At 54.1% G+C, this 20,005-nt stretch overlaps 1 protein-coding gene across 1 annotated transcript; it reads left to right on the plus strand.

The window, feature by feature from the left end:
• Window positions 1-12,481: 12,481 nt before the first annotated feature.
• Window positions 12,482-13,450, plus strand: LOC140403767 (neurotrophin-4-like). The gene has a single exon (XM_072491927.1). It carries the CDS (start codon window positions 12,507-12,509, stop codon window positions 13,224-13,226), a length of 720 nt encoding a protein of 239 aa, XP_072348028.1. The 5' UTR covers window positions 12,482-12,506; the 3' UTR covers window positions 13,227-13,450.
• Window positions 13,451-20,005: the final 6,555 nt, after the last annotated feature.

The raw sequence follows: 20,005 nt of genomic DNA on the forward strand, positions 1-20,005 counted from the left end.
GGGTCCTTCTGTGCCTCTTCCTCATGCACGGGAGGAGATGGTGAGTGGGGCAATGGGCGGTTTGGTTAGGGGAGAAAGGGGAGGGGACAGGCCAGGATCCTACCCCATCGCATATAGTCTCTCGCCTGCACGCACTTTATACGTCCTGGCTAAACTCTCAAGTGGATCCCGTGGCACATTTTGAAGAGGAGCAAGGTTGGGGGGGGTTGAGGGGGGGGGGCAGGGGAGTCACCCCAGAGTCCTGGGGACAATCATCCCTCAGTTAACATCGCTGAATCCGGTCACGATCACACCGCTGTTCGTGGGATCGCGCTGTGCATCAACGGGCAGCCGTGTTTCTGAACTTCACGACCTTGCACGCCCGTTGGAAAGCCCCTCATTGGCTGCAAAGTGCTTTGGAACACCTGTGGTATCACACGAGGCGCCATCCAAATGCAGGCGCGTTATCGCAATGAAAACCGGGGCGTTGTGTAAGATTGCCTTCTTCTGAATGAGCTGGGATGCCGTGACTAAATGCAACATTAATACAAACAAGGACATGCTCCCACTTGAGCAGGAGTTCGCTGAATTGCGCCTCGATTAACGAACTGGAAATATTTGTGGAATTTGGTGTGTTAACCCTCAGAGCGAGACTTACCATTTCTCCAGGACTTGTCACACTGGACATGTAATTCTCCCTTGGCGGGGGGGGGGCTAATTGCAGAGAGAAATGTGATGTTTCCACTTGAGGGCGAGACCCAGCCACAGGCAAAAGGTAGTCAATAATAAATCCCAAATGGGGATTTGATTTGATTCTTTCATGTGGTGTGAGTGTCGCTGGCCAGGCCAGTATTTATTGCCCATTCCCATTTACCCCTTCAGAAGGTGGCGGTGAGCTGCCTTCTTGAACCGCTGCAGTCCATGTGATGTAGGTACACCCACAGTGCTGTTAGGGAGGGAGTCCCAGGATTGTGACCCAGCGACAGTGAAGGAACGGCCAATATATTTCCAAGTCAGGATGTTGAGTGGCTTATGGGGGAATCTGCAGGTGGTACACACGGCCACCATTGTTCGTCGATGGTGGAGGCTTTGAATGTTTGTGGAAGGGGTACCAATCAGGGGGGCCGCTTTGTCCTGGATGATGTCGCGCTTTTTGAGTATTGTTGGAGCTGCACTCATCCAGGCAAGTGGAGAGAATTTCATCACACTCCTGACTTGTGTCTTGTAGATCAGTGTTCTTCAAACTTTTTTTCCGGGGATCCATATTTACCAACCGGCCGACCTTCGGGACCCAACCCGGCCGACCTTCGCGACCCAACCCGGCCGACCTTCGGGGCCCACGCCGGCCGACCTTCGCGACCCAACCCGGCCGACCTTCGCGACCCAACCCGGCCGACCTTCGGGACCCAACCCGGCCGACCTTCGCGACCCAACCCGGCCGACCTTCGCGACCCACGCCGGCCGACCTTCGCCACCCACGCCGGCCGACCTTCGCCACCCACGCCGGCCGACCTCCACGACCCATGCCGGCTGACCTTCGCGACCCACGCCGGCCGACCTTCGTGACCCAACCCGACCGACCTTCGCCACCCACACCAGCCGACCTTCACGACCCACGGCGGCCGACCTTCGCGACCCACGCCGGCCGACCTTCGCGACCCACGCCGGCCGACCTTCATGACCCACGGCGGCCGACCTTCGCGACCCACGCCGGCCGACCTTCGCCACCCACGCCGGCCGACCTTCATGACCCACGGCGGCCGACCTTCGAGACCCACGCCGGCCGACCTTCGCGACCCACGCCGGACGACCTTCGCGACCCACGCCGGCCGACCTTCGTGACCCAACCCGACCGACCTTCGCCACCCACGCCGGCCGACCTTCATGACCCACGCCGGCCGACCTTCTCGACCCACGCTGGCCGACCTTCGCGACCCACGCCGGCCGACCTTCGCGACCCACGCCGGCCGACCTTCACGACCCACGCTGGCCGACCTTCGCGACCCACGCCGGCCGACCTTCGCGACCCACGCCGGCCGACCTTCGCCACCCACGCCGGCCGACCTTCATGACCCACGCCGGCCGACCTTCACGACCCACGCTGGCCGACCTTCGCGACCCACGCCGGCCGACCTTCGCGACCCACGGCGGCCGACCTTCACGACCCATGCCGGCCGACCTTCACAACCCACGCCGACTGACCTTCGCCACCCACGCCGGCCGACCTTCGTGACCCACGCCGGCCGACCTTCGCGACCCACGCCGGCCGACCTTCACGACCCACCATTTTCTCTTACCTTGTTTGCTGCTCATAAAAATGGAGGAAATGGTTTTGGGTCCCTTTGGCCCTCGTACACGCTCCTCCAATGGAACCTGTTGGGTGAAGGTGAAGCCATCTGGTGTCGGAATGCATGGAGTCTCCATCTGTCCAAAGTTCTGCATTTTTTCCCGTAAAATTTTATTAAATAAAACCTCCCCGAGCTTGTAAAAAAAATATTAAATGAATAAAATAAATGAAAAAAAATAAAATTAAATGAATAAAAAAAAACCCCGAACTTGTAAAACAAAAAGCTGCGACCGTTTAAAAAATTGCGGCCGCACAGCGCGTGTGCTCCGATGATCGTGCGCGCATGCGCAACGTGGGCGGATTTTTTTATATGTTCGCGGCCATTTTAAAGGCCGCTTGCAGCTGGCGTTATTAAAAGCCGGCTGCTGCGCGGGGATTTACGCGATCGGGAGCACCCCGAAGGGCGGCCCCGCAACCCTCCTGACACCCGCCTGCGACCCACTCTCGGGGCGCGCCCCCGGGTTTGAAGAACACTGTTGTAGATGGTGGACAGGTTTTTTTGGGGGGGGGTCAGGAGGTGAGTTACTCGCTGTAGGATTCCCAGCCTCTGACCTGCCCTGGTAGCCACAGTATTAATGTGGCTGGGTCCGGTTCAGTTTCTGATCAATGGGAACCCCCAGGATGTTGATAGTAGGGGATTCAGCAATGGTAACACCATTGAATGTCACGGGGCGATGGTTAAATCCTCTCCTGTTGGAGACAGGAGACAACCTCTTTCCGCAGAGCGCGGAATGTGGGACCCGTTGCTACAAGGTGTGGTTGAGGTGAATGACGTGGATGCATTAAGCGGATGATGGATAGAGGGAGGGAGGAACAGAAGGATATGCCAATCAGTAGCACAGTGGTTAGCACTGTTGCTTCACAGCACCAGGGTCCCAGGTTCGAATCCCGGCTTGGGTCACTGTCTGTGCGGAGTCTGCACGTCCTCCCCGTGTCTGAGTGGGTTTCCTCCGGGTGCTCTGGTTTCCTCCCACAGTCCAAAGACGTGCAGGTTAGGTGGATTGGCCGTACTAAATGACCCCTTAGTGTCCAGAGGTTAGGTGGGGTTACGGTGATAGGGTGGAGGTGTGGGATTAAGTAGGGAGCTCACTCAAGGGCTGGGGTAGACTCGATGGACCGAATGGCCTCCTTCTGCATTGTGAATTCTATGATTCTATGAAAGGGGAGGAAAGAGGCGGGTGTGGAATATTAACACCAGCATGGACTAGTTGGGCTGAATTGCCTTGTTCTGTGCTGTAAATACAATGGAATATGGTAACCACACAGCTGCTAGTCAAGACTACAATTGGGCAGAGGCCGTTGAACAAACAAGATCATGGATTGTATCCATTGTCTGAAGGTCAGGGGTTTGAATCATAGAATTTGCAGTGCAGAAGGAGGCCATTCGGCCCATTGAGTCTGCACCGGCCCCTGAAAGAGTACCCCACTAAAGCACACACCTCCTCCACCCCATCCCCTTAACCCAGTAACCCCATTTTACCTTTTTGGACACTAAGGGCAATTTACCCTGGCCAATCCACCTAACCTGCACGTCTCTGGACTGTGGGAGGAAACCCACGCAGGCACGGGGAGGATGTGCAGACTCCGCACAGACAGAGACCCAAGCCGGGAATCGAACCCGGGACCCTGGAGCTGTGAAGCAGCTGTGCTAACCGCTGTGCTACCGCGCTGCCCGCGGGTTAGCGAGGCTCGGACAGTCAATGTATCCAAGACAGCTCTCCTTTTCTGAGTGAATAAAGTATTAATGCTGATGAGATCCTCAAGGGCACCATCGATGGGTTCAAGGCTAATTCCGGACACTTCAGCCGAGTGCCCCAGCGAGCGCGTGCCGCACAGGTGAGATGTCAAACCAATGTCCTGGTCTGCCCCCTCAGGCGGGCCTCAAAAGATCCCACGTATTCCGGAGAAGAACCGGGGCGGGGGGGGGGGGGGTTCTTCCCAATATTCCTGGACTAATATTCATCCCTCAGCCAACATTTGTGGGAGCTTGCTGTGCGGAATTTTGTGGCGGCGTTCCCGACATCACTGCAGGGCCTACGCTTCTCAAGTACCCGATCGGCTTTCGAGCGGTTTGGGAAAGCGGGAATCTTTCTGTATCTTAGTGGGGTCAATCCAGCAGTAAAACGCAATGAAAGATTGGCACCGATATGGCGACTTCCATGGCCGTCGGCACCTCGAGGCGTTTTTCAGTCAATGAAGCACTTTTAAAGTGCAGTCGTCGTTGTAACGTGGCAAACGCAGCCGCTAAAGGGTGCACAGCAAGATCCCAGAAACAGCAATGTGACAGTGGCCGGGTAATCTGGTTTTATGGCGTTGACTGAGGAATTAATATTGGCCAGGACACTGGGTGGGGGACAAAGGAGATCGGGGAGACGCAGGGGGCGGAGGGCGTGGGGGGGGGGGGGGTTGCATGGGGAGGCCTGCACCCAGCACCCTGTGACTCCGAGGCGAGGTGGCCCCCAACTGACACTTAACGAAACGCCAGTTGTTGCGTATTTTGTACCTCGGACTATGCAGCGACGACATGGGTTCCTTTGGGTGCAACAGTTTCTTTTTAAATGTATTTTTATTGGAGTGTTTCCATTTTTACACAGAACGCAATGAGCCCTCAAAACTGGTGCATCGTTGGTTCAACTTAATCACTAAACCCGGTGCCTCCGTTTACACAATCAAAAACAATCAACAGACTAGCGAGGGAATGGGGGAGAGGAGGATAAAGCAATGAAAACATGGGGAAATGATGCACACTTTCACGTGGAGCGAGTTCAAGGCGGCGCTACATATGGAAAACATTATAGGAGCAAGTCAGGCATTATGGAAACTATAAAAGTCTGAGATACGGGTCCCGTACTTTTTGGAATCCGGTTTAGAACGGCAATTGGGCGGCACAGTAGCACAGTGGTTAGCACTGTTGCTTCGCAGCGGCAGGGGCCCGGGTTCGATTCCCGCTTGGGCCGTTGTCTGTGCGGGGTCTCCACGTACTCCTGTGTCTGCATGGGTTTCCTCCGGGTGCTCCGGTTTCCTCCCACAAGTCCCGACAGACGTGCTTGTCAGGTGAATTGGACATTCGGAATTCTCCCTCTGTGTACCCGAACAGGCGCCGGAATGTGGCGACTAGGGGCTTTTCACAGTAACTGCATTGCAGTGTTAATGTAAGCCTACTTGTGACAATAATAAAAATTATTATTATAAAGTTAGGAACTCCATTGGGATACATTCCATGATAATTTCATGCCAACTTTGAATTGAAGGATGCTTATTGCTAATCCATGCCGGAAAGGTCAGGTTTTTACGCAGCCTTTTTCCAATAGCGTCAATAATTCTCCCATGTAGGGCAGCACGGTGGCGCAGTGGTTAGCACTGCTGCTTCACGGCGCCGAGGTCCCAGGTTCGATCCCGGCCCCGGATCATTGTCCGTGTGGAGTTTGCACTTTCACCATGTGGGTTTCACCCCCACAACCCAAAGATGTGCAGGGTAGGCGGATTGGCCGCGCTAAATTGCCCCTTAATTGGGAAAAAAAAGGAATTGGGGGCTCTGAAATATAACAAAAAATATAAAATTCTGCCATCTGCCCCAGAATTAGGAACAGAGGATCCAATTCTACGGCCAGACCCAATATCTTCTTAAGCTCTCTAAGTACACCAAGCTTTGTGTGATATGCAGACGGTGTAATAGTTTGAGCTGAGTCTATCATTCTATCACAGACGTGAGATTCTATTGGCATTTTCCCATATGTTACCCCAGGTCTCCTCATCAATAATCACCTCATAGTCTTTTTCCCAAGAATTCTAATTATATTCACACTATATCTATATCTAGAACCTAAGGTGTCTTAAAATCTGTGGAGTAGTAGCTTAGGTTCCGTAGAGATCAGGGGCTGGGTTCTTTGCACCCCGATGTCGAAACCATGGTCCCAGCCGTTCGGGAAACTCGCCTGGCGGCTGCGGACTCAGTCCGCGGCCTCCATGGTCGGGGTTGGGCCGATTGGACGGCAGGGGCAGCCTCACACGGTCCGGGTCGGGCGCACTATTCAGGAGGTCCAGCTCTGCGGTCTGAGGCCGCCATGGAGCACTGCGCGGCCTCTGACCCAGACGTGCGGGGACCCGTAGCTGCAGCAAAAGCTGCTAGTTTCACGCCGGGTCCCTGGTAGCCCCCTGCAGGGCTAGGAATATGGAGCCTTGTGAAAAACAGAGAATCAGGATTTTTTTGCAGCAGGGAGCCAGAAGAGTTGAGATGCGGAGTTGTATTTTTAAGGATAAAGTCTCTGCTTTGCAGATATTTGAAAACTGAGTATCTTGGGGTATCAAATTGTTGACATGGCTGCTCCGAAAGATAACGAGGAACCAACCTACAAATACCTCTATCCCTCCAGATACTGAACCCATGGTCCCTGAGACCTGGTGGGTGATCGGATTGCCCTGACTGGGAGGGAGAGCTACTCAGTCCGCCGCCTGGGGGACTGGAGGGTGCGTGAGGCGCGGGCACGTGGCTGACCTAAAAAATGAGATGGCTAGTCGGCAAGGGGGGGGGGGCGAGTAGCCCCCTGATCTGGCTGATAGCTTGGAATGTGAGGGGCCTGAACGGGCCGGTCAAGAGGGCCCGGGTGTTCGCGCACTTAAAGGGACTGAAGGCAGAGTGGTTATGCTCCAGGAGACACATCTGAAGGTGGCAGATCAGGTTAGGCTGAGAAAGGGATGGGTAGGGCAGGTCTTTCATTCAGGGCTGGATGCGAAGAACAGAGGGCTTGCAATACTGGTGGGGAAGCAGGTGTCGTTCGAGGCACTGAATATTGTAGTGGATAATGGAAGTCGATATGTGATGGTGAGTGGTAGTTGCAGGGGGTGCGGGTGGTGCTGGTGAACGTATATGCCCCGAATTGATGCCGGATTTATGAAACGCATGCTGGGTCGGATTCCGGATCTGGAGGTAGGAAGCTTGATAATGGGGGGGAACTTCAACACGGTGCTGGACCCAGCACTGGACTGTTCTAGGTCCAGGACGGGTAAGAGGCCGGCTGCGGCCAAGGTGCTCAGGGGGTTTATGGAGCAGATGGGGGGAGTGGATCCATGGAGGTTTGCCAGGCCGCTGGCCAGGGAATTTTCCTTTTGTTCCCACGTCCATAAAGCCTACTCCCGGATAGATTTTTTTCATCTTGAGTAGGGCCCTAATCCCGAAAGTGGAGGGAACGGAATATTCGGCAATAGCCATCTCGGACCACGCCCCGCATTGGATGGAGCTGGAGTTGGGGGGGGAGAGGGACCAGCGCCCGCTGTGGCACCTCGATGTGGGGCTGTTGGCGGATGAGGGGGTGTGCGGGCGGGTGCGGGGGTGCATTGAAAGATACTTGGAGGCCAACGACAACGGGGAGGTGCAGGTGGGGGTAGTCTGGGAGGCGCTGAAAGCGGTGGTCAGGGGAGAGCTAATCTCCATTAGGGCCCACGGGGGGGAAGAGAGAGGGGAGGGAGAGGGAGAGGTTGGTGGGGGAGATTTTAAGGGTGGACAGGAGGTATGCAGAGGCCCCCGAGGAGGGGCTACTCAGGGAGCGGCGGAACCTCCAGACGGAATTCGACGTGATGACCACGGGGAAAGCAGAGGCACAGTGGAGGAAAGCGCAGGGGGCGGCGTCTGAGTATGGGGAGAAGGCGAGTCGGATGCTGGCACATCAGCTTCATAAGAGGGAGGCAGCGAGGGAGATTGGTGGAGTTAGGGATAGAGGGGGGAATACGGTGTGTGGTGAGAATAAACGAGGTATTTAGGGACTTCTATGGGGATCTGTACAGGTCTGAGCCCCCGGCGGGGGAGGAGGGGATGCGACGATTCCTAGATCAGCTGAGGTTCCCGAGGGTGGAGGAGGAGGAGGTGGCTGGTTTGGGGGCGCCGATTGTACTGGAGGAGCTGGTTAAAGGATTGGGGAGCATGCAGGCGGGGAAGGCCCCGGGGCCGGATGGGTTCCCGGTTGAATTTTACAGGAAATACGTGGACCTGTTGGGCCCGTTGCTAGTGAGGACTTTTAATAAGGCGACGGAGGAGGGGACCTTGCCCCCGACTATGTCCAGGGCGCTGATTTATTTGATTCTGAAGCGGGACAAGGATCCATTGCAATGTGGGTCGTATAGGCCGATCTCGCTCCTCAATGTTGATGCTAAGTTACTGGCAAAGGTGCTGGCTACGAGAATTGAGGACTGTGTCCCGGGGGTGATCCATGAGGACCAGACGGGATTTGTGAAGGGTAGGCAGCTAAATACAAATGTGCGGAGGCTCCTCAATGTGATTATGATGCCCTCGGTGGAGGGGGAAGCAGAGGTAGTGGCAGCTATGGACGCGGAGAAGGCCTTTGATTGGGTGGAGTAGGAGTATCTTTGGGAAGTGTTGCGGAGGTTTGGGTTCAGGGAGGGGTTCATCAGTTGGGTCAGGTTGCTATTTCGAGCCCCGGTGGCGAGTATGCCTACGAACCGGCAGAGGTCGGAGTACTTTCGGCTGTACCGGGGGACGAGGCAGGGGTGCCCCTTATCCCCCTTGTTGTTTGCACTGACAATTGAGCCGCTGGCCATGGCACTGAGGGAGTCCAGGAAATAAAGGGGATTGGTTCGGGGGGGAGAGAACACCGGGTGTCGTTGTATGCCGATGACCTGATGTATGTAGCGGACCCAGTGGGGGGGATGGCGGAGGTCATGCGGATCCTTAGGGAGTTTGGGGACTTTTCAGGTATAAACTCAACGTAGGGAAGAGTGAGCTCTTTGTGGTGCACTCAGGGGACCAGGGAAGGGGGATAGACGAGCTACCGCTGAAGAGGCGGAAAGGAGCTTTCGGTACCTGGGGATCCAGGTAGCTAGGAGTTGGGGGGCCCTGCACAAGCTCAATTTGACGCGGTTGGTGGAGCAGATGGAGGAGGATTTTAAAAGATGGGATATGCTGCCACTCTCACTGGCGGGTAGGGTGCAGTCGGTAAAAATGACGACCCTTCCGCGGTTTCTCTTTGTGTTCCAGTGCCTTCCCATTTTGATCCCCAAGGCCTTTTTCAAATGGGTAAGCAGGAGCATCATGGGATTCGATTCGTGTGGGCGAATAAGACCCCGAGGATGAAGAGGGTGTTTCTGGAGCGTAGCAGGGACAGGGGGAGCTGGCGCTGCCAAATTTGTGCGGCTATTATTGGGCAGCCAATGTGGCGATGATCCGTAAGTGGGTAATGGAGGGAGAGGGGGCGGCGTGGAAGAGGCTAGAGATGGCGTCCTGTGTGGGCACGAGCCTGAGAGTGCTGGTGACGGCACCGCTGCCGCTCTCGCCGACAAGGTACACCACGTGTCCGGTGGTGGCGGCGACGTTGAAGATCTGGGGGCAGTGGAGACGACACAGGGGCGAGGTGGGAGCCTCGGTTTGGTCCCCGATTCGGGAGAATCATCGGTTCATCCCGGGAAGGATGGATGGGGGGTTTCGGAGCTGGCATCGGGCAGGGATTAGAAGAATGGGGGACCTGTTCATCGATGGGACTTTTGCGAGCCTGGGGGCGCTGGAGGAGAAGTTTGGGCTACCCCCGGGAAACGCTTTGAGGTACATGCAAGTGAGGGCGTTTGTGAGGCGGCAGGTGAGGGAATCCCGGCTGCTTCCAGCACGTAGGATTCAGGACAGGGTGATTTCGGGTGTATGGGTTGGAGAAGGCACGGTTTCGGCGAGTTACCAGGAGCTGCAGGAAGAGGAGGCTTCGATGGAGGAGTTAAAGGGCAAGTGGGAGGAGGAGCTTGGGGAGGAGATAGATAAGGGTCTGTGGGCTGATGCCCTGAGTAGGGTTAATTCTTCCTCCTCTTGTGCCAGGCTCAGCCTAATAGTTTAAAGTTGTTCACAGAGCGCATATGACAGGGGTGAGGTTGAGTGTGTTCTTTGGGGTGGAGGACGGGCGGTGCTCGGGAAGCCCAGCAAATCACGGCCATACATTCTGGTCGTGCCTGGCGCTGGATGGGGTTTGCGAGGACTATGTCCAAGGTGGTGAACGCCCGGGTCAAGCCGAGCTGGGGATTGGCATTATTTGGGGTATCGGATGAGCCAGGAGTGCAGGAGGCGAAAGAGGCCGGTATTCTGACCTTTGCATCCCTGGTAGCCCGGCGGAGGATTTTGTTACTGTGGAAAGATGCGAAGCCCCCTAGTGTGGACGCTTGGATCAATGACATGGCAGGGTTCATCAAGCTGGAGAGGATAAAGTTTGCCTTGCGAGGGTCTGTGCAAGGGGTTTTTCAGGCGGTGGCAACCGTTCCTAGACTATCTCGCGGAGCGTTAGGTGGAGGTCAGCAGCAGCAGCAACCCGGGGCGGGGGAGGAGGGGGGTTCTTTTGGGGTGATGTTTGGGTTAAGGTGGGGGGGTTTCCCTATTTGTGTTTTTTACTGTTATATGGGGGGTTATTGTATTTGGGGGACATCCTATGTATAATTTCTGCTTGTTGTGTTTTTGTTTCTTTTTCTTGTTGGGGGGGGGGGGGGGTTGTTGAAAATTTTGAATAAATATATTTTTTTTAAAAAAACAATGCGCGGTAAAAATCATCCAGTGATTCCCCTGGATCTGCCGTCTGGTAGCTAAATGATGCCGAGCGTATACCTGATTCACAGTGCGGATGTAGTGCTCTTTTAACAAAGTCATTGCGTCCTCGAAACCGTCCGCGTCTACGATAAGCTTGTAGATTTCTGGACTCACCCTTGAGTGGAGGACTTGCATTTTCTGTTCCTCCGTGGGGGTAGTCGGGGCCGTCCTGATGTACCCGTTGAAACAATGCCAGCCAATGTTTAAAAGTTGCTGCTGCATTTGCCGCGAGGGGGTTAATTTGTAGACACTCTGGCTTGATGCGGAGAGCAGCCATTCTTCAATTTTGTTCATTAAATTGATGCACGATCAATCACTACTGAAGCGAGATTGTAGTCCAATTGAAGGCTTTAATGAACAAGGAGTTACCCCAGCAGCTCCGGTACAGAATGACTGCTGTGGGTGAAACACAGACTCTTATACTCCGCCTGCTGGGCGGAACCAGCAGGCAGGCTCCACCACTCATACTACAGTATAAGGTACATCCCACCTAGGTACTGCGATACCCCTAATATAGCCTACCACAGGGCTCAGATGTGTAGATTATTCATGAAGTGTCTGAAGGAGGTAAATGGAGGTGAGGCCCGATTCAGCCATGGAATGACAGAACAGGTTCGAGGGGCTGAATGGCCTCCTCCTGTTACCAATGGCAGCAGGTTGCAGAGTAAAGCTGGAAGGTTGCTTTTTGAAGTTGCCACATGATGTTTTCTTGGACGTTTTGTCTCTCTCTCGGGGCTGTGTTATGGTTAGCACTGCTGCCTCACCGCACCAGAGATCTGGGTTCGATTCCGACCTCGGGCGACTGCCTGTGCGGAGTCTGCACGTGCTCCCCGTGCCTGCGTGGGTTTCCTCCGGGTGCTCCGGTTTCCTCCCACAGTCCATAAGGTGTGCGGGTTGGATTGGCCGTGCTAAATTGCCCCTTCGCGTGGAGGTTGGGGATAGAGTGGTAAACTGGTCCTAGGGAGGGTGTTCTTTCCGGGGGTCGGTGCAGACTCGATGGGCAATCTCGATGATTCTGCACTGTCAGAATTCTAGGATTCTCTGTGGCACAATCACCAAACAGCATTGAGCAAAAGAATTACTGGAAACTGAGTTTCAACAGCAGCTTAGCGAGTGAGTGCACGACCGGGTTGCCATAGTAGCACACCTAGTAAATGAATAAAGCACGTTCTAACACCCAAGGTGCAAGTTTTGTTGTTTAGGGTGGCCCGCTTGGTGCGTTTGGCACTGACCAGCTCTCGGGTCAGGGTTCAAATCTAGACGAATTGGGTGAGTGTTTCTTGTGTTCTGGCTGTTGTGGGTGTGTTTGGCAGGTCCGATTCTTTGGCACAAAACTGAGCCTCAGGACACATGACCAAGGGTCGGCGGCCATTTTGAGTGGCCATTTTGAGTGGCCATTTTGAGTGGCCATTTCAGACGGTCAGTTAAGAGCCAATCGCACTGCTGTGGGGTCTGAAATAAGCATTTGGTCACCTGTGATCTTTTGTAACTTATGGGCGCGCAGACTGTGCAAAGCTCTGCTCCTAATTGAACCCCACCCCTCACGTTGTTTAATATCTGAACCTTGTTCTCTCGCTCTCTCTCTCTCTGCAGGATTGTGAGGTGGGCAGAGTAATGATCACCCTTCTTTATACCATGGTCGTTTTGCATCTTGGAAGCATCAAAGCTGCTCCCCTACAATCAAATTCCACTCTATTAAACCGCAGATCCCCTCAGGATGAGCTCGTGCGGGAAAGCCTATTGAGTGACGAGGAGGCGGCCGGCAGGGAATATCTACTCGACGACATGGTCGCCGACATCCAGGATCTGGGCGATGACGCCTCGGGGAGGGAGTGGGACTTTTATTCCCCGCGGGTGACCCTGGCCGTCCGGCCACCCGGCGTGCCGCCCTTGCTCTTCATCATGGAGGAGTCGCTGAGCCAAGCCGACGTGGCCAACCGGACTTGGCGGGCCAAGAGGCAGGCGGGGGCCGGTGGCGTTGACCCCTCGCGGCGCGGGGACCTCTCGGTCTGCGACAGTTTCAGCCGCTGGGTGACGGACCGGCGCGCGGCCGTCGACGTCCACGGCATGATGGTGACCGTCATGATCGATGTGCCCACCTCCACCGGCCCCCTCAAGCAGTACTTCTACGAGACGAAATGCAACGAGCGCTCCACCACCGCCCAGGGGGGCTGCCGGGGCGTCGACAAGAGACACTGGATTTCCGAGTGCAAAACCAAGCAATCGTATGTGCGGGCACTCACCATGGATACCCAAAAGCGAGCCGGTTGGCGTTGGATACGGATAGACACATCATGTGTGTGCACATTGATCAATCGAACTGGAAGAATCTGACACTTCCACTTTCTACCCCCTCCCCCCTTGACCCCCTCCCTTTATTTGGTGTTATCTATATGTTTGTAAATATATAAAATATATAAATTATTTCACTAAGTTTATGGATTGCATGTAAAAAATTATGTTTATACTTTGAACAATTGTATTTATTAATCTTGAATTTACATATTGCTACTGTTTGTATTAACTTATTGTATCTGAAATATATTATTCTTCACGTACCCCGTGTTCTGGTATCATCAGGGTGCCTTCCTGGGTCGAGTAATCTTCAGGTTAGAGGTTAACAGACGCAGCATCGGCCCTGGGTGGCATGGTAGCACAGTGGCTAGCACTGTTGCTTCACAGCTCCAGGGTCCCAGGTTCGATTCCCGGCTTGGGTCACTGCCTGTGCGGAGTCTGCACGTTCTCCCCGTGTCCGGGTGGGTTTCCTCCGGGTGCTCCGGTTTCCCCCCACAAGTCCAAAGATGTGCAGGTTAGGTGGATTGGCCATACTAAATTGCCCCTTAGTGTCCAAAAAGGTTAGGTGGGGTTAATGGGGTACGGTGGAGGTGTGGGCTTAAACGGGGTGCTCTTTCCAAGGGCCGGTGCAGACTCAATAGGCCGAATGCCCTCCTTCTGCACTGTAAATTCTATCCTTACTTTTGAGGCTCAGAGAGGTAGGGGTTGGTTGCAACGTAAGTGGTTCTCTCACCATGCAGACTCAAAATGGAGGGACATTGGCACCACCACTGGCAGGAGGTTGTAATTACCATGTGACATGTTTACATGGCAAATTCTATTGTAAATGTGGAGTGGATCATACCATAGAATCATAGAATGCTTGCTCGATGGTCTAAATCCGAGTGACTCATCAATTGCTGCTGAGATTTTGTATATATATATATCCTGTAACACCGTTGTAAATTATGTTGAGCTTATGAATCAATGATTGTATCGTGTTGTGAAGTAATGCATTGATCCTGTGCAGACCCAGGAAATTTGGGACCAACAGCACACAGTTGATTCTGGCATTGAAAGCTTCAATTCAAAGATCAATTGGAAGTTACATTTGTATCCGAATCCTCGAGGTGGGAAGCAAATGTCTCGCCTATCGCAAACACACAGGCCTTCTGGATGTCGGCTGAGGGACAGCACATGGCATTCTTGCCTCTCGGTCGCAGGTTTGTGGGTTCCAATCCCGCTTCAGCATGAAATCTAGTCTGAAACTCCAAATGCGGCACTGAGGACGGTGTTGCATTGTCAGAGGTGCTGAATTTGAGGGAAGGCGCCAAGTCAAGACTTCAAATGCACTATTTTGAAGAGAAGGACGGGGCGTTCTATCTGGTCAATGCCTCAATCCCTCAATCAGCCTCACAAATCTGGCCATTATCTCTTGGCTGATCGTGGGAGCTTGCCGTGCGCAAGTTGGCTGCTGCCTTTCCCAATAGCCCTCAAAAAGCATTTGACTGAGGAAGAATCTTGCACAGAACTTCGCAAAGTGCCTGACAGCCAATAAAATACCTTTGAGGCATAGTCACTGTTGCCATGTAGGAAACACAGCGACCAATTTGTGCACAGTAAGATCCCGTGGACTACAACCCGATCATGGAGGATATTCTGTTTTTGTGGGGTGTTGGTTTGAGGGATAAATATTGTCCCGGGCACCGGGGAGAATTCCCCTGCCCTTCTCCGGAATAGTGGCCGCTGGGTCTTTTACCTTCTCTGGAGGAGGCAGAGGGAGCCCCCGGTTTAGTTGGGTCTCAGAAAGGCCGCAGCTCCGACAGCGCGGTGCTCCCTCGGTGCTGCACTGGAGGGGTCAGTCTCCTTGTGCTCAAGACCTGGATTAGGCCCAGAGCCTCTCTGACTCTGAGGCGAAAGTGGGCATTGGATGACGTTTTCAAAGGTCTTCCTTTTTCTCCCCCACCCCCCAAATGATTAATCTCCTGGGCGATGGCTTCAGTTAGGCTGAGGGGCGAGGGGGGGGGGGGGCATCATAGTAGCATTGAAAATAATTGTGGATTTTCTTCACATGTTCCTTGAGGCCATTTATAGAACATAAGAAAATACAGCACAGAACAGGCCCTTCGGCCCACGATGTTGTGCTGAACCTTTGTCCTAGATTAAGAACAAATTAATCTACACCCCGTCATTCTAGCGTAATCCATGTACCTATCCAATAGCTGCTTGAAGGTCCCTAATGTTTCCGACTCAAATACTTCCACAGGCACTTGTACATTTAAATAATATTAAATGGGGTGGGGGTCTGCTCCAGTGAGAGGGGGGGGGGGGGAGTGGGAATTCATGTTCTCAAAGCTCCAGGAGTATCACAAGTAGAGTCGGCCAACCAGCCAGCAAACCTCTCCCTGAAATCCTCTTTCATATTGACGCGCGTAGAATTTACAGGCCATTCGGCCCATCTGCTCCATGCTGCCGTTTATGCGCCACCCCGATCTTCCACCCATCCCCTCTTCACTTCACCCCATCAGTAAAACCTTCTATTCCTTTCTCCGTCAGTTGTTTAACCAGCTGTCCTTCAAACACCTTCTACACTATTCACTTAACCTGCGTTGAGTTCCAAACTCGAGGGTTTCTCCTCAAAATCCCTTGGATTGATGAGTGACCATCATATGCTCAAGGCCCCTGATTCTGGGCCACCAGTAGGAAAGACCTCTTTCATGTCTGCCCGATCAAATCCTGTCAGGATTTTAAGGACCTCCTCTAGGTCACCCGCTCCCCACCCCGAGTCCTCTCTCTTAAGAGTAACGAGGCTGTAGTCAGTTCGATCTTCAACGTAGCCATGTGTTACCGTGGAGAGGCCTAGCCTTGCCTTGGGCCCTGTTTGTGACAAAGGAAAGGGTGCAAATATGGTTTCTTGGGCAGGTTTTGGCCAAATGTCAGTGCCTTCAGAGGGAAGGGAGCCCTCCGCCGCCCTCTGGTGGCTGGCAATATTGCCAACCGAGAGCCGGCATATTCGGTACCTGACCCGCATGCTTGTGAGAACATTCATCCACACGGGTAGAATTGTCCAATTCAAATGTCCGATGCATCTAGACTCACCCTCACACAGAATTCCGAGGCAGGAGGAGGCCATTCGCCCCATCGTGTCTGCGCCGGCTCTCCAAACGAGCATCGTGACTCAGTGCCGTTCTCCGGCCTTTTCCCCGCACCCCCGCGCGTTGTTTCGAATCAAATACTCATCCAATGCCCCCTGGAACGCCTCGATTGAACCTGCCTTCCCCACACTTCCCGATCGCGGACTCCAGACCCCAACCACTCGCTGTGTGAAAAAGCATTTTTCCTCACATCAACGTTTGCTTCTTTCGCAACTCGCTTTAAAAGTGTGCCCTCTCGTTCTCGATCCTCGGGAGCAGCTTCTCCCCGTCTACTCTGTCCAGCTCCATCGTGAATTTTAAACATCTCTATCAAATCTCCTCTTAGCCTTCTCTCCGAGGGGAGCTGCGCCAACCTCCCCAATCTGCCCTCATAACTGAGCTTTCCCATGCCTGTGCAATCTCTCCTGCACTCTATCCAATATGTTCGCATCCTTCTAGTACATCCCCTCTGATGTGCGAGGGCAAAACCGTTCCTCCCAGCTGATCATTCCACACCTGAGGCAGCACAGCGACTTTTTATACATCAAGAAACAACCTCAGGTGCCTGATAGGAGCATTATCAAACAACGCTTGACACCAAACCACAGGAGATATTCGTGCCGATGACCCGAAGCTTGGCCAAAAGAGGTAAAGGATGAAAGAGAGAGGTAGAGGTCCCGGGAGAGAATTGCAGAGCTTAGGGAGCCTGGCAGGTGAGGGCACAGAGGTGCTCAAGTGGCCAGGACTAGAGGAGGGCAGAGGCCTCGGAGGGTTGGGGGGGGGGGGGGGGGGGTGTGTGGGGGGGGGGGGAGCTGGAGGTTGAAGCCCCAGAGGGATTTGAAAACAAGATAAAGAATTTGAATCGGGGTGTTTCTCAAAGCCGACCCTATCCTCATCGATCGTGCACATCTGTCGACTGGTGTAGCAACCCTCTGGCTGGCTTCCCCGCTGCCTAAAATCAGGCCCAAATTTGTCAGCCCTTCCAGAATTGGACTTGGGGGGGGGGGTGGGGGCGGGATTCTCCACCCTCCCATTCCGGCGCTCACTGTGCGCCACAGGATCCGCGCGTGCGCAATTGCGCCGGCGTCAACGATGACACGCGCAGTGGCGCCGCCGACCCGCGCATGCGCACTGGCCTCCCTCAACGCGCCGGCCCCGACGCAGCATGGCGCGGGAGTTCAGGGGCCGGCGTGTAAGAAAATAGGCCCGGGGAGCGAGAGGCCGACCCGCCGATCGGTGGGCCCCAATCGCGGGCCAGGCCCCATCGGAGGCACCGCCGCCACCCCCCCCCCCCCCGCCCCCCACCAGGCCGCCCCCCGACCCTGCGCGCAGAGTTCCCGCCGGCTGCGCCCGGCGCCGGTGGGACTCTGCCTTTTTAGAACGGAGAATCGCGTGCCGGCATCGGGGCGGCGGGGCGCGGTTGCGGGGTTCTCCGAGCCTGGCGCGGTGCTTGGAGAATCCCGCCCCCGTTCCGATGTCTCTTCATCTTTAGGTCAATGAAAGTTGTCCAAAACTTGAAACCTTGACTAGCTGTGGGAGTTTAGACATTCTCTATGACTTGTCGGCTTGTTATCTGCATTTTCAATGGAGATTAAACCGCAGGGTCTTCCTGCAGCTGGTTCAGAGAATAGAAACAGGCTATTTGGCCAAAAAGACCCATCAAAGTCTTTATCCTCCCCACAAACATTAAGGGCGGCACGGTAGCACAGTGGTTAGCACTGCTGCCTCACAGCGCCAGTGACCCGGGTTCGATTGCTGGCTTGGGTCACTGTGTACAGTTTGCACTTTCTCCCCGTGTCTGCGTGGGTTTCCTCCGGGTGCTCCGGTTTCTTCCCACAGTCCAAAGATGCGCAGGTTAGGTGGATTGGCGCTTAGTGTCCAAAAGGTTAGGAGGGGTTACGGGGATAGGGAGGGGGAATGGATCTGGGTGGGGTGCTCTTTCAGAGGGTCAGTGCAGACTCGGTGGACCAAATGGCCTCCTTCTGCACTGTAGGGATTCTACGATTCTAAACCTCTTCCCTCCTTTCACCCTAAAGTCAATGGGTCGAATGAAATGAAATGAAAATCGCTTATTGTCACAAGTAGGCTTCAAATGAAGTTACTGTGAAAAGCCCCTAGTCGCCACATTCCGCCACCTGTTCGGGGAGGCTGGTACGGGAATTGAACCGTGCTGCTGGCCTGCCTTGGTCTGCTTTCAAAGCCAGCGATTTAGCCCTGTGAATGGCCTCCTCCTGCACTGTAGCGATTCTATGTTTCCTCTATGATTTGTATCAACAACGCAGTTTAACACCTTCCGCCATGATTTCTCCATAAACCAATTATCTAGCTGCATCCTTCCCAGCAATCGGAACCCAGTGCACCACACAACGCTGCCAACTGTGCTTAGCGTAGCAACCTGTGTGACGGGAGACTTTAGTTACGGGGATTGGTGAAGCTGGGACTGTTCTCATTGGGGGGAAGAGAGGTGGTTGGACGTATCCCTGGAGATGCCATCCCCTGACCTCCTTCCGCTGCTAACTGCCCCACCCCCACGCACCCACCATTGGTCATCGTGCTTCATGATTGTCGAACAGTTTGTTCCTATTCCAGATATTTTTAACCCAATTCCTTTCCCACGTCCCTGCGATTTTTCTCATGGATCCCCCAGGACGGTCTGTAATTCCCGGAGATTCCAGAGCAATCCTAAAGCGAAGGTTGGGAAGTCATTTGTCACGGGTGTTCAAAATCAGGAGGGGTCTGGACAGAGTAGACAGGAGAAACTATCCCCACTGGGGGAAGGGTGGGGAAGCAGTGGGTCACAGACTTACAGGACCAATAGTGACATTCTGACGCACTGAGTGGTTAGGGTCTAGAATGCACTGCCTGACAGTGTGCTGGAAGCCAAATCACTTTGCCAGTTTCAAACGGGGATTGGATAATGACCGAAAGGCAGATCTAAACTGTAGCGGAAAGGGGCGGGTAGAGGGACATAGATAGAACATAGAACATACAGTGCAGAAGGAAGCCATTCGGCCCATCGAGTCTGAACCGAACCATTTAAGCCCTCACTTCCACCATCTCCCCGTAACCCAATAACCTCTCCTAACCTTTGTGGTCACTATGGGCAATTTATCATGGCCAATCCACCTAACCTCATTGCAATGACGGGTGAGTTACTCTTGTAGTGAGCTAGCAGATCCTCGTGCATGTCCATAGATCCCTGAATGGCAGCAGGATAGGTAGATAAGGTGGTTAAAAAGGTGTATGGGATACTTGCTTTTGTTAGCCGAGGCATAGATTATAAAAGCAGGGTGTTTATGATGGAGCTGTATAAAATGCTCGATAGGCCACTCCTAGGGTACTGTGTACACTTGTGGTCGCCACACTGTAGGAAGGATGCGATTGCACTAGAGAAGGTGCAGAGGAGATTCATCAGGCTGTTTCCTGGGCTAGAGCTTTTCAGGTATGGAGTGCTTGGTTAGGTTAGGGTTGTTCTCCTTCGAGCAGGGAAGACTGAAGGGGGGCATGATTGAAGTGTGCAAAATTGGGAAGGACATAGAGAGGGTAGACAGGAAGAAAAATTTCCCCTTAGGTGGCATAGTAGCACAGTGGTTAGCACTGTTGCTTCACAGCACCAGGGTCCCAGGTTCGATTCCCAGCTTGGGTCACTGTCTGTGCGGAGTCTGCACGTTCTCCCCGTGTCTGCGTAGGTTTCCTCCGGGTGCT

The sequence above is a fragment of the Scyliorhinus torazame genome, chromosome 29 (assembly GCF_047496885.1).
Source record: "Scyliorhinus torazame isolate Kashiwa2021f chromosome 29, sScyTor2.1, whole genome shotgun sequence".
In the NCBI taxonomy this organism is placed as follows: Eukaryota; Metazoa; Chordata; class Chondrichthyes; order Carcharhiniformes; family Scyliorhinidae; genus Scyliorhinus; species Scyliorhinus torazame.